Source organism: Tympanuchus pallidicinctus, unplaced genomic scaffold (assembly GCF_026119805.1).
Source record: "Tympanuchus pallidicinctus isolate F22 unplaced genomic scaffold, pur_lepc_1.0 scaffold4, whole genome shotgun sequence".
NCBI lineage: Eukaryota > Metazoa > Chordata > Aves > Galliformes > Phasianidae > Tympanuchus > Tympanuchus pallidicinctus.
In genome coordinates this window covers 48,205,500-48,219,721 of record NW_026294758.1, presented here as the reverse complement: position 1 = coordinate 48,219,721, position 14,222 = coordinate 48,205,500, and the positions used below count along the sequence as shown (strand labels likewise).

The following is a 14,222-nucleotide window of genomic DNA, read 5'->3' as shown; positions in this document are numbered from 1 at the left end:
GTGGGAGCTTTTTTTCCGCATGGGGTGAGAAAGGAGCGAGTGGGAGAGTCTGGGGAGCTGGTTTGTGGCACACGCAGCTGGGACAGCACGGAGCTGTACCGGAGGCCTAGCGATACGTGGCTGGAAACTTACAGCGTGGGGGCAGAGGCATGTGGCTAATTCAGGTAACCGGAAAGCTGGCTTAAGTTATTCCTCCGCTGCCTCTCATAACTTGCAGCAGTTGTTTTTCTCAAGTGGGACAGGAGCAGCAGGCTGTTTAGCAGCACTGCGCATAAATACTCAGCCTGCAGAAGCACAGCAGACCTGGTACAGCTGCGTTCAGAGGGCTGTGGGGACGGAGCGAGTCCTGTGTTTGGGCTGCAGGTACTTCTGGCTGTGGGACCACTGCTTTCTCTCATGGCTGAGGGACTGGGGGTCTCTGCATGGGGACTCGGTGCTGACTGAAAGCACTGGTAGAATTAGCCAGCAAGAATGAACTGACATTGCTGCTCCTGCAGCTGTGATTCTCCAGGCAGTAGAACGACTGCAGATCTGTCTGACATCTAATGGCACCAGAGAGGGTTAGAGTTCTTGTTCCCGCAGCCTGTGAATTTACCCTCTGCACAAGTTGGTCTCCAGATGAGTCAAATGCAGCGTGCTCCTCGGATCTTCATCTGATGGCATATTGTGTGTGAAGGTGGTATTCCACAGGAAGGCTGGAGGGACTCGGGAAGGGATTGCTTTCATTTGCTTGCTGTGCCACTTCTGCACAGCTCCAGTAGCAGAAGTTATCAGTGTGTACATCTGTATATATATATACTTTTGTGCACTTTGCGGCATTTGAAAAACTATTCATTAGCTTTTAGGAAGTTAAATGAGATGTAGTGCTGACATTAAATCAGCAAGATGCTGTTTTGCTCTGAGCTGCTGCTGTGTTTCTGCCTCCAGCGCTGTGTGCACCCATCCTGGTATGTTTGTGTCACTGCCTAGTTTACTGAGGCATAGTTTCTTACCCGTGTGCTCATTTTGTTTCTTTTTTTCCAGAAAAAGAGGAAGTTACTATAAATGGAAAAGATGAAAATGAACGGAAATACCCCTATTTTGTGGAAACACCTTATGGCTACCAGCTAGACTTGGATTTTCTGAAGTACGTGGACGATATACAGAAGGGGAATACCATTAAGAAATTAAACATCCAAAAGAAGAGGAAAGCAGTACCAGCCTCCACAAGTACCAAGAACTCTGGTGGCCACTGTGGGGACTGGACTTCCACAGAGTCTCTGTCTTCTTCAAACAGTGATGAGAACAAGCAGTCTTTCTTGGCAACAAGAAGTCAAGTAACCTCATCTGTGTCTGTGAGACCGTTGGCTTCCCTTGAGGCATCTCCCTCCTATTTAACCATTCCCGAGAGTAAGCAGCTCCCTCCTCCTTCCCCACAGCTTCCTCGGCACAACCTCCATGTGACAAAAACCCTCATGGAAACACGCAGACGACTTGAACAGGAGAGAATGATGCAGGTAATGCCAGGAGACATCCGCAGGCCCCGACTTTCCAGCTTTGGGGGCATGGGCTCAACGAGCTCCCTGCCTTCTTTCGTCGGGTCCAGTGGGTACGGTCACTTGCCTCAGCAGCTCCACAATGGCTACCAGGGGAATGGAGACTTCGGAGCCTGCTTTGGCTCCTCCTTGGGCAGTTCCATCCGGCACAGCCCAATGAGTTCAGGAATTTCCACACCTGTCACCAATGTGAGCCCAGTGCATCTGCAGCAGATCAGGGAACAAATGGCAATTGCCCTCAAGCGCCTCAAGGAGCTTGAGGAGCAAGTAAAGACCATTCCTGTGCTGCAGGTCAAAATCTCGGTATTACAGGAGGAAAAGAGGCACATGATGGCAGAACTCAAAAGCCAAAGGAAATCCAGTCAGAATGACATGTATGGCTTCAGAAAAAGATCGTACAGTGCAGGAAACGTGGAGCAGTGGGAGCACCTGTCTCAGGTGCAAAGAGGAGGAGAACTTTATATCGACTGTGAGGATGAGATGGAGAGTGCGGAGCAGAGCTCTCGGAGGGTAGAGGAGTTCAGGCAGTTGACTGCTGAAATGCAGGCTCTGGAGAAAAAAATCCAGGACAGCAACTATGAGGTTCCATCGAACCTTAGAGAAAGCCTGACGAAAGAAAGCCGATCTGTTGCTGTTGGTGCTGATGAAAACATGAATGATGTGATTATCTACAACAGATCTTCAAGGCAACATAGAGAAGTAGCGGTGGGGACAGAGAAAGAAATGAGAGAGTCGGGGGTTGGGGTGACGGAGGCCATGCTTGGCTTATCGACAGAAGTTGAGAAAGAAATAGAGCTTCAGCAGCAGACCATTGAAGCCCTTAAGGAAAAGATTTACAGGCTGGAGGTTCAGTTAAAGGAGACAACCCACGACAGGGAAATGACCAAATTAAAACAGGAGCTGCAGGCGGCTGGATCTAGAAAAAAAGTAGATAAAGCCGTGATGGTTCAGCCCTTCGTCGTCAGCAGAATGGTGGAGGCTGTGGTACAAATGAGAGACCAAATGGTGGGAGACCATGTGCATGTCGCTGATTCGTCTGTAGGCAGCCATTTGCAAATGAGCAGCGTGGGCACGTCCTGCAGGCCAGCGGTACGGAGCACAGCGGCGGGCCCTGAGCTGCTCATGAGCCGCTGGCTTGTGAGGGAGAGGGCAGAGATGCGAGACCAATGCACGGGGAGGTGCGTGGAGCTGCTTGACAAGAAGGTGGGTGTGGAGACCAGCGTCTGCGAGACTGGTGTCAACACGGAGGAGTCTGTGGGTGACCTGAGTCTCTGTAGGACAGTGCGGGAGATCCGGGAGACGAGGTCGATTGGCTGCGGGGATTGCTCAGTGGATGTGATTGTTTGTGCCCCAAAGGAGTGCGTCTCCCGCCAGACAGCCACAGAATCTGTGTGCAGTGCAGAAGCCACAGTCATGGCTGTGCCTTCCACAGCTACCCAGCAGACCAGCACGGCTGTGGAGATGGTGAGCCGGTGCACCAGTACGGAGGCACTGGTGGCAGTGGACTGTGGCACCAATACTGTTGCAAGCAGCCGTGACCAGCAAACCTGCACAGTGAGTGTGGAGATGCGAACCGTGGCAGTTGGGGACGGCCGGGTGAAGGACATACATGCATCTGCTAAAACGCGTTCAGTTGGAGTAGGGACCTTGCTTTCCAGTCATCCTGGCTTTGAAAAACTCTCTGTGATAAAAACCAAAGACTGCGGTGTTGGGCAGATAAACATTAATGAGAACTATTTAGTTGGTCTTAAAATGAGAAGCATTGCCTGCGGTCCCCCTCCCCTGGTGGTTGTACCGACCAGTACCAGGAGCATTGGTGTTGGGGGTGAGCCAGTGTGCGAGTCCGTGAGCAGCATCCTGGAAAGCCCACTGCCTCCAGCTGAGCTGAGGACGGGCTTGGATCACTATATTGAGCGTGTGCAGAAGCTGCTACAGGAGCAGCAGATGCTGCTTGCCGAAAATTACAGTGAATTGGCAGAAGCCTTTGGTGAGCCACACTCCCAGATTGGATCGCTCAATTCGCAGCTGATCAGTACCCTCACATCCATCAATTCTGTCATGAAATATGCCAGCACGGAGGAACTGCGGAGCCTGGACCTTCAGAAACAGTGCATGGAGAAAAGTACTGCACCAGGTAAGCTGAGTGTTTGGCATATGACTGTGCTGCTCCTTGCTGGCGCGGTGGGTCTGTCAACTGTAAAAGCTTGCCATGTAGTGTTGAAGCGAGTGTGTAGTCCTCATATAAAATGCAGAAGGTGGATTTGGTGTGGGGTGGACCTTTTCATTGTTCTTTCCAACCCAGTGCTGGGGAGTGGATCTCAAGAGCGGGAAGCAGTTACCCATCCCACAGAAACAAGGCTCTGAAGGGCAGATGACTGAGTGATTTGAGTGCAGGACATACAAGAGAAGTATCTGTAGGTACACCACCCAAAGCATGGACTCCATTTCGTAACTGAACGTGTCAGAGTTATGGTCTGCCTGAAATGTTGTCTTTCCCTTAAATTTGGAATGCAGTTTTAAAAAGACATGTAAGTCACGTTCAGCATTTGTGTCAAGCTAACTTGTTTCCAGAGTCTGCAGCGTATCTCCCATTTCCTCCATTCCTTATTCTTCGCAGCCAGGGAGCTGTGGGGTGCTTTCCCCTTTCCAACAATGTCAATTGCTTTATAATGGGCAACTCCAGAGTGGCTTCACAGAAACCACATCTTGCATTTTTCTCTGTTCCAATAAGTGTTTGTCTTAATCCCTAATTAGGGCCTAATGTTTGAAAGGCATAAGCTGTAATTACTTTTGGAGGTTTTGGTGACAATCGGGAAAAGCCAGAATTGAGGTTTAAGTATTCCTTCCTTTTTATGTATTAACTGTAAAATCCATACAATTAATTTGAGGGATTTCTTTGTTTCCTGGGGTCATGTAGCATTCTGTTTGGTTTTTGCTTGGTTGCCTGGATTGCTTTGGTTTGGTTTTGTTGGTGTTTTTGAGGGGGAGGTGGGGGAGGATAAATGGTCTGATGGTAAATTATAAAAGAATGCTGTGCTGGTGAATCCAGCCACGTAACTATTACGTGTGTGAGTGTTAGTTTATTGGACACAGGGCTACCAATGTTAGCAATGACTTGGTCTTCTTGGTCACATTACAGTGAGAAGTTAAGGAAATAGAAAGAATGTGAGCAAATGCATCTGTAAGATGGGTGCTGAATTGGAAAAAAAAATTGAGTAGCTACTGTATAATGTCAGCGTAATAATAATGGCTAGTACACTGCTATGTAAAGTTCTTCCAGCTTCTTTACTGTCTTAAAAGTTACCTGTTCTTGTTAAAAGGCAGCTTGGTACATCTGTTTATTTTCAGTGTTCATGTGCTAAATTGAATCATCCATTAATTCTGTGAAGTAAAATGTTTAGCATCCCATGGGAAAGCAATAAGCAACATTTATGTAGCAGTAAAGAAAATGGATGGTACCTGTCTACTCACATTTAATATGATAACTGTATTTGCAATATTGCTATCCTGCTGGTATTCATGTTATATTTTGGGCTTCTTATAAATAATGAGTATCTACCAAGTACCAAGAATGTCCTTAAAAACAGTGAACCAGATTTCTAATAGCTGTAAATCCTCAGTTCCTACCCCTGCTTTTACTGCACAGTATCAAATATATAGTCTGGAGACCCAAAAGTATTTAGACACAAGTGGAGTAATGGCTCATGTTTTACTAAAGATATTCTTGCTTGGATTCAGATTTCACGTTCTTGACAATGTTACTTTGGAATAATTTTATTTTAACATGTAATGCTATTATCTTTAGTGGCATATGCTGAGTGTAAAATGTCTTTTATTTTTAGTCCCTCGTGAGAAGTAATGCATAAATCACGCTTTGGGCTATAACAATTTAGACCCATGAAGAATTAGAATAAGAAGAGGTCATAAGCCTGAAATGTTTCCCCTTGTGTTCCTATTAATTTTCAAAATACTCTTTATTACAGTTATCTCCTTCGTGCTTATTTCTGCAGCTTTACAGGACTTTTTTTTTTTCTTTTTTGTAAAAGGCTTTTTGCTGAATGTTTACTTCTGCAAGCAGCAGTGGAACTAATAAAGTTTGTGCTCACAGATTGATACTGTACATAACTATCTGAGCTCTTACAGTGTCTTTCCAGTTGATTAATGTTTGGGATAGGGCTTTTTCGACAGCTTCTGTATGAACTCAATCAGCACCCCTTTTTCCAGGCTAGGTATCACAGCCTGATGTATCTGAAGTTTGTATAAATACAAAAAATTAAGTTTGAATTGTTGAAAGAGACATGGCCTCACAAACTTTGGCTTGGCTGAACACAGAGGCAGAAGCTGCTGTTTTCAAGTTAGCAGCAGGAGTGCAGTAATTGATGTTGTATTCAGGGAGGTTCCTTAGGAAGAGCCTGGAGGCAGGTATATGTTGGGCAAAAGTACTGAAGCTATCTCTGAGGCGTATAGTTTTGATGCAGCAGCATCTGGACTGTTTGCTGTGTTGAAATTAAGAAGTTACGGCTACAGATACAACTTTGCACGTCAATTGAATTCTGGTATTTGTATGGATTTTTCTCATCCCTGTGGAGAAGGGGCAGAGGTGCCTCTGATTCCACAGTTCATGAAGGTTTGTGAGCAGTGGTGGCAGTGCAGATGATAGAGAGCTGGACCTGGTGAAGTGGGACATGGGCTGCATCTGTGTCTTCCCTTTCTGGAAGCATGGGATTATCTCGGAAGTGGGTCTGTCAGCAATCTGTGCATTTCTTGCTGCAAAATAAACATCTTCACTTCCGTAACTAAGCAACTCCTATTTACATAGGCACTGTCTTTCAGAAGCCGTAGTGGCGTCAGGGAAATTAAACCTGCTGCCCAGACAAACCAATTTCAACTCTGCACGGTGATTTTAGCCAGCACCAGGTCTGTCCAGCTGGATCATACAGATGTGGGTTACAAACCTCTATGAGTACTGATCTTTGTTCTTTGTGCAGCCAGACTACAGGTCTAGAAGAGAAGAAAGTCTGCTTTGTTTCTCCATTTATTGTTAAAGAGTTGTTTACAAGTTTCTGAAAGTTACGTTTGACTGCATGTGATGCATTTTGTAAAACATTAGCTGGAAGCTTAATGTGACTTGTTTTTTTGATTACATGAACTTTTCAGAAAGAAGTCTTGTAGGTGAATGTCTTTCACAGGCAAGTAATTGGCAAGGTTGTTTGTTTAAAACAACTGCTCTATTCTTGCAGTGAAAGATTTCCTGAGCATATTTGGTCTGAAAATGACTGACTCTTGGGCTCAGAAATTTTACATTCACTTTTTGAAACAGTCGCTGGTATTTGCAAGAAGGGAGGCAACTTCTTGAAATAAAGATTTGAGGGAGAGAATGAAGTGGGTATCAAGTGGTTTTGAAGAGGCTCACAGGGCTTACGTAAACGTGACAGGCCATTTGGTGAAAAGATCTTTCCTGGGTTTTCTGCTCCAACTTTCACTGTAAGCTGAGAAGGCAAGCAGAGCAGTAATGGAAGGGTGATGGTGTGAGATGCCTTTCGTTGTCCAAAGCTGGTGTGTACCATCACTGGTACACAGGTATTGAAGCCATGATTGTCTCACTCTTGGCATCACTCATCATACAAAAACAGGAGTAAATTGGAGAAGGGTGTTTTTACTTCTCTACCCTTCTGCAGGATGAATTTGTAGCCTTTTGTCTTAAGAGTCTGTCCCTTGGTGATCATTAGCCCTGATCCTGGCAGCGTAGGTCACAGTAGTGCAGCTGAGGACTTAAGGCTTGCCCGATTCACAGGGGCATGGGTCTGTATAAGGTGCTGGCATATCACTGTAGATCACAGTAATTACCTATTTCTAGGCAACTAAATGAAACCCTCAGCTTCAGCTCTTAACACAGATGCGTATCTTAATCAGGTTTAGGCTTCTGTACAGATGTCCTTCCTTACCTCCGCTCCCTCTGCTCGGAAGAAAGGGAATGATGAACATGTTTTTAATATTCCATGAAAGGCAAGGCATAGTGCAAAGCAGTCACACAGATGTCCCATCTGTATTCCAGATGAACTGTGTTTCTTCACATGTGTCTGTCTGGCATCTCCAGGAATATGGTGCCGCTTGTACATTTTTCTGCGTCTGCTGACATGCTGCTAGCGGCAATATGCAAAGCTTGAATTCCCATCTCGTTTGAAAATGGTGGTGACCTCTGTATTAGGAGTTGAGGGCTTTAGCTGGGTTTTGTTCTGTTTTAAATACCCATCCATTTGTATCAGAAGAGAAGCAGAGATCTGGTCAGTAATTGTCCTGTAAAGATATTATTCAAGTTAATCTCCATAAACCTCTTTAAAGAGGTTTGACATGCCATCCTTGGTCATGTGTTAGCACAAGCTTATTGCTGCTATCATTATTATCATCAGAACATTTGCTGTTTTCATTCAGTAGCAGCATGAAATGTTTAACTGTTTCCTCATTTCTACTACAGCTAATAAAGAGTAGAAATTGTAAGTGGTAGTTTTGTTTTTATTTGCTTGTGTCTTTGTTTCTGAATTGCTGCCTTAAGGAGAATACCAGTTTCTCTGCTGGAGTGTGTTTGGTAAAATCTCTGTTTCCTCCCTACACTGTGGCACAGGAACATGATGTTCTGATGTTGAGCTTTGTTCAGAGTTCAACTCCCATGGCAACGGGCACAGCTGTGCATATTTAATGTCAGAAGATTGCCGTATTTCCAGCAAAGTGCTGTCATATTCAAGAAACAATAAAGCTGAGAAGATAAACTGAGAAGGTAAAGCTGAGAAAGGAAAAAAAAAAAAAGAAAAATCACGCTGATTATTGCTGTGCTCAGCATCATGAGATGGTTTGATCCACCACTTATTGGAGAAAATAGGGTCGTTTTCACTTTGCTCCCCTTATTCTGTCCAAATAAGTTTCACTTTTTTAGTTAATTAGTCTTGTTGAATTAAAGGAATCAGTTTCCAGTTTCAGCATGCCAGCTTCACAACTAGGTGTGGGATGAAAAGCTGCTTCTCAGCATGAAGAAGATGGCTGATGTGAGAGTGACAGTGAAACTGAAATTCTTACAGTTGGACAGGCTAGAGCCTTTCTACGAGGCCTGCTCCAAGAATACTGCCTCCTACTTGGTTGATCCAATGTCAGAAGTGGATGTTGGTGGCATGGCAGCAGAGGCTGAACCTTCCCACCAGTATCCCGTTGCTTTTGGCTGCTGTGTAACAAGTGGCAGCAGAGGGGCACTCTGACAGAATGGCATGTGACGTGGAAGTACAAATGAAGCAAAGGTGTGTCATTGTATTCCTCCATGTGGAAAAAGTGGCACCCACTGACATTCACTGATGTTTGCTGATTGTTTCTTGAGACCAACTGATGGAGATGAGCACAGAGAGGGGGTGGGTGGTGTGTTACAGCTGCGGTGACAGTGGCTTGAAAGCCATGTTCCTGATAGCCATGCACAGCTGTCACAACACGGAATGAAAAGCCTTTCAGTTGGCTCATCTGTATGAATTGGTGGATTATGGCCAGAGAATTGTGGATGGAGATGAACATTGGCTTCAGTGCATTGCAGACAGTGGTGGAAATGTTGGAATGTTGAAATGTTTGCACCAGGTAGGTCCCATGAGTGCTCACACAGGAACTCCATATGCAAATTTATCAGGGCCTGTTGAGCTAATACAAGGCTGAAGGTGACAGTTTCTTGGATCACATTATTACCAGTGACATGATGTGCTATCACCACTATGAGTAAGAGTCAAGACAGTCCATGGAGTGGAGATGTGAGAATTCCCCAACAAAGAAAAAGTTCAGGATGCAGTCCTCAGTGGGTAAAGTGATGTTCACTGCCTTTAGGACAGGAAAGGGATGGTGCTTCCAGACTGGAACCTGGACAAACCACCAGCTCTGAACACTGCATCACAGCACTGACTAAGCTGAAGGCTTGAACTTTTGGAGTCCAGCCAGAGAAGACATCTTTCTCTTGCAGCATGATAATGCCAGGCCCCACACCAGTTTGAAGACCAAGGAGTATGTTGCCAGTCTTGGCTGGACTGTTCTACCACACCTGCTGTATGGTTTAGTTTGGTGCTCCTAACTTCCATCGTTTGGGTTGATGAAAGAAGGATCCTGTGGGCGACATTTTTCTAGCAGTGATGCTGTTGTAGCGGCTGTGTAACCTCTGCTGGTACAGATGATACCAGATCATCTGAGATACTAGACCATCATCACCAGGTGATGGGGGTATTACTTTCAGAGCGACCGGTGTCCCTGGGAGCAGCTGGTAGTTACAACATCTGTCCATGACATGGCTTGAAGCAACTGTGTCTTCTTTCAGCTTATCACATAAGAAGGCCATATGTAGCAATTTCTCAATGCAGTTATTCTTTTGAAGATAACACATTTGTGAGACTGATGGGTTAATGTCAGTTGTTGTGAATGTTTGAACAGGGCATGTTTGCTCATCACTGCCTCTTTGTTTACCTTAGTAGAATGTTGTTGGTTTTCTTTATTTCCATCAGTAGTTCTGATGCATAGACTAAATGGAAACTGAACTAAAGCGTATGTGAAAAAACAGCTTCTTAAGGAGAAAGCAGCATAGTAAATTTTATGACTGCTGTAGAGCATATCTTGACTGCAGTAATTTTGTAGTGTTCTGAGTGCTGTAATGAAAAAATCATGCAGAATGTTAGAAAAATTTTGTTGCTGTATATACTACAGACAGCACTGATACAATGTCTTTAACAGAGTTTCAGAAGTTGGTATAGCCCAGGCTGCCATAAATTGAACGTAAGTCCAGGGAAAAAAAAGTACTTTTTGTTCCAGCCAGTTCTCTCAGTCAGCCTACCACTGATCGGCTGGTTCATGGCTACTTATGTTGTGATAGATGGGAGGTGAGGTCTGCAGTCAGGAAAGGAAGTAGCATGTTAGAAACGAAAGCAGTTCTTAGGTGCCAGAGATGGCACGTGTTAATCTGAGGTTGATGTATAGCAGTTTTGCTGTCCCTCTGGGTTAAACTGATGGGATATACCAAAAGAACACAAGTGATTCAGGAAAGAAAGTTACTTCTGAAAAATTAAAAACAGGTGTTCTTGTTCCTTCAAACCACTGGGACTGGACTGATGAAGAAACTTCAGCCACTTGTCTCCCTCAGAAATTGATGAGAGTAGCTTTCTGCATGTGGGTTTATCAATGATTGAAGTCTGCAAGTTTCTTGTTTTATCCTGCTTCTAAATGACCTCTGAACTTTTCCAAGATCCTTTATTATACTGCAGAGTACAGTTACCAATTCCTGGATGTTACCAGCTGTGGTTAACTGCGCTCTACCAATACTTAGAACCTTTTGTAAAATTTGCCTTGTTTGTCCACAACAGTAAACAAATAGAAATCAGCATGGTGAGTGTACCTGAATGGCAGCCGGGCAGCTGCAATGGCTGTAATCGATCTGTTGGCAGCTGGGAAGGATTCTCTGTGAGGTCTTCACTTATTTCTCCCACAGCTTCCTCAGGTATTTCTTGGTGAAGAGGAAGGGCAGTGTTCCTTGCAGGCAGAGCGAGATCAAGTGGGCATGCCTGAGATCAGTGTGAGTTGAGATGGAGAGTCTATTTTAAGGCCTATGTGGACTCATGGTAATCTTCAGTCAGGGCTTCATTTCCGCCACAGGGAACTTGTGGCACATCCAGCCTTGTCCCCTGCCCATGGCCTGGCCAAGGAAGGGGGGACTTGGCTGATGACACTTTCTTACCCTTGAGTGGTTGGCTGCGGTTCTGAGGAGCACAGCAGCTTCCCTAATCCCCTTTTCAGCTGCTGCTGTCGAAGCATCTTTTTCAAGATGTAGGCTGTTTTGCAAAGGGGAGCAACTGAAAGCTGGTGTTAAATGCCAGCTCATAGCTTACGACATTAATGCTGTGTTGGGTTCCAAGCTCTCTTTCCTTGAGCCTTGGGTACTGTAGGCACAGTGAGTGCTTGTGTCTTGCAGGTTGGGTTGGGAGAGTGGATGTACTGGCCAGTTTCCTAATGTTTTTTTTGTGTGCTTCTCCTCACACCTTTGTGTTAAACCCTTTTGTCAGGTAGTTGTGCAGGCAGCCAGCAGGGCCCTTTTCTTCTTCATTACAATTCACAGATAAGATGCCCCAGATAACACCTTGAATGTGTGTTGTTTAGATTTTGTTCCATCACTGATAAGTTTAGCCAGGAGAGAGGCTGTGACACAGAGGAAGGAGGTCTGCTTGCTGCCATTTTGCTTTTGAGTCTTACCCAAAGCTCTGAAGGGAAGCTGCTGAGAAGAACCCAAATGGGCCTGAAGCAGTATTGCCGCTGGGCTTGACATGGAGTATGGGTACAGCAGGTTGCACCCAGGTGCCATCTGTTCACCCTGCCAGAGCCCTACTGCTTGCCCTGGTGCCTGGCAGAGGCTTCAGCTGACAAACTAAAGTGACTTTTGAGGCACTGCATCTGCATAGATGCTGCTTTAAAGCAGTCTCACTGTATTCCTCCATGTCCTCCTCACAGTGGTTAGTGTGTAAAAGCTGAAGCACATGGAACTGCTTGGATTTATTTTTCCTCTTGTCCAAAACTGCTGCTCTACTTTGCAAGTCCAGCGAGACCTGCCTTCTGCACCATCTGCCAGAGGAGCTGGGATGAGGTTGCATTGGAGGAGAAGGGACAGCCTAGCCTGTGCCAGCCTCACTGGCATCCGTGCCATGTGTCCTCCTGCTAGGTGCAGTGCATCTAGGTGCAGAGGGGCTGGCTGTGCCCAGCTGCCAGGGCAGGGCTGTTGGCTTAGCACCAGCACTGTATTTATAACCTACCGGACAAGGCTGGCCAAGGCAGCCACCAACAGTGACAGTGGGAAGTGGTTACTTTGTTTTGCAGTCTTTAATTACAGCTATCTCTGCTCTAAGCAAGTGGGCAGAAAGGAGACGGTTTCTTTGTTTTTCAGTTTGAAAATCTGTTGGTTTTGGCTCAGTGTTCCACACATTAATGCCTCCCTCTTGTATGGCTCTGTGGCTGGTTGATGAGGGGTGATGGTCACCCCTGAGAAGAGACCTAATCTCGGTCACTGCTGTGAAGTGAGGATGGGTGGGGAAGCAAGGCTGGATGTGGCCACATGGTGTGCCTTTGAGTTTTGTGAACTGCTGCTCCAGCCTAGGCATGCGGGAGCATTGCTGCAGGGGTTAGTGCTTCTAGCCTTCACCCAGCATTTCAGTGAGAGGGCAGAAGGTTTCAGCCCACCTTGTGCCTGATATAAGCATCAGCTCATCACTAGAAGGCTTGAGGCTTGCAGAGACCTCCTGCCCTTGGTGAAAGGAAACTCAACCTTGCTTTCCACAGGGCAAAAGCTTTTTGTTGTCTGAGCAGTGATCCAGCCTGTAGTGAGGTGTTTGCTGATACCACGCCACGTATATCAGCCAGAGACAGCCTGTCTCTGGTAGTGTTTAGATGGCAGCAGGATGAAAGCTGAGTGGCACTGTAGCAGTGCTGGTTGTTGCTGGGCACTGGCAATGGTAGAAGTGTGATCAAGGGTTGGTTCCATTGTACTGCAGCTTTAAGCAGTGGTGGAATTGGCAATAGTTTCAGCGATAGGAAGAGACACCTTAGAAGTGCATGTTGGCTGAGAATGCAGGGGCTGGGGGATGTGGATGGGAATAGGCCAGAGGAAAAAACTGTAGTGAAGTTACAGGATTTGCAAAGATGAGCTATGCTGTGTCCTTTTACAGAGGAAAGAAAGTGGAATGAAACCAGAGGAGGGAAAGGCTGTCTAGCAAGAGCAATGAAGATGTCCGATATGTTTTGTTATAAAAGAGAATACTTGGAATTTGCACTGATGGATCATGATTGTGTCCTCTTCAGTGTCACTATTCTATCTGAATGAGGAAGCTGTAGCTTAATTCTTGATAAATACAAAGAAGTCATTTCTACCTCCCCTGAAAGTTTGAACAAGCTTTGAAAGAGAGCAGTAACATTTCAAAGTAAGTTAAATCCCAGGGCTTTTTTTCCCCTCAAAACACTGGGAAGATTACTTAAGGAGTAATGTATGCGTTTGAAAAAAAAAAGTATGTTTTGCAAACAGAAGTATTTGTGCAGCTTTGCAGAGCAGTCATAATAGCACAGCTGGAGGAGCTCCAGGGGAATCTATAAAAAGGTCTGTGCGTAATTAGTGCTGCCTTTTAAACACACAGAGGGAAAAAATGAGAGGATGCCAGCAAATTAGAAAGAAGTGTACAACCCAAATGTTTGGGATTTGATTTAAATGTGACTACTAGCTCAGTGCAATCCTGTTCTAAATATATATATATATATATAATGGGTGGGAATTTGTTGCAGTTATCTCCAAATTTAGTAGAGTATGTAACTGTCAGCACTGCTGGCATGCTAGCAAACAGGAAAGCTTCCTGAAAAGTTTCTGCTTCTATAGAAAAAGCAATTTCTTTCTGAAAGAAAAAGTAAAGAAGCATGCAGCTCTTCCACGAGGAATCCTGCTTGTCAGGCAGGTCAGCAGGGAGCAGCTCAGTGAGTCCTTAGTGAGTCTTTCCTAAGTCAGGTGGCAAGAGCCACGCTCCATGCAAGGACTGAGAGAGAGGGAAAAGGTGGAATGTTCCTGCCATCTCTTTTCAAGATAGTATCTGTGTAGTTTTTGCTCGCATTGTATATTTCCTTGGAAAGAAAAACTTGGAGCTGTTTTTTCAGTTT

At 45.3% G+C, this 14,222-nt stretch overlaps 1 protein-coding gene across 6 annotated transcripts in view; it reads left to right on the top strand.

Moving 5' to 3' along the window:
- The window catches only part of KANK1 (KN motif and ankyrin repeat domains 1), a 115,708-nt gene that overhangs the window by 87,997 nt on the left and 13,489 nt on the right, over positions 1–14,222 (top strand). For 5 of the 6 annotated variants that reach the window (XM_052700634.1, XM_052700636.1, XM_052700633.1 and 2 more), the window contains one exon: positions 1,024–3,669. In XM_052700634.1, coding sequence (XP_052556594.1) covers positions 1,024–3,669 — 2,646 coding nt within the window. Of the gene's footprint in view, positions 1–55; positions 165–1,023; positions 3,670–14,222 lie in introns of those variants that run through there. The other variant, XM_052700639.1, reaches the window with a different exon arrangement.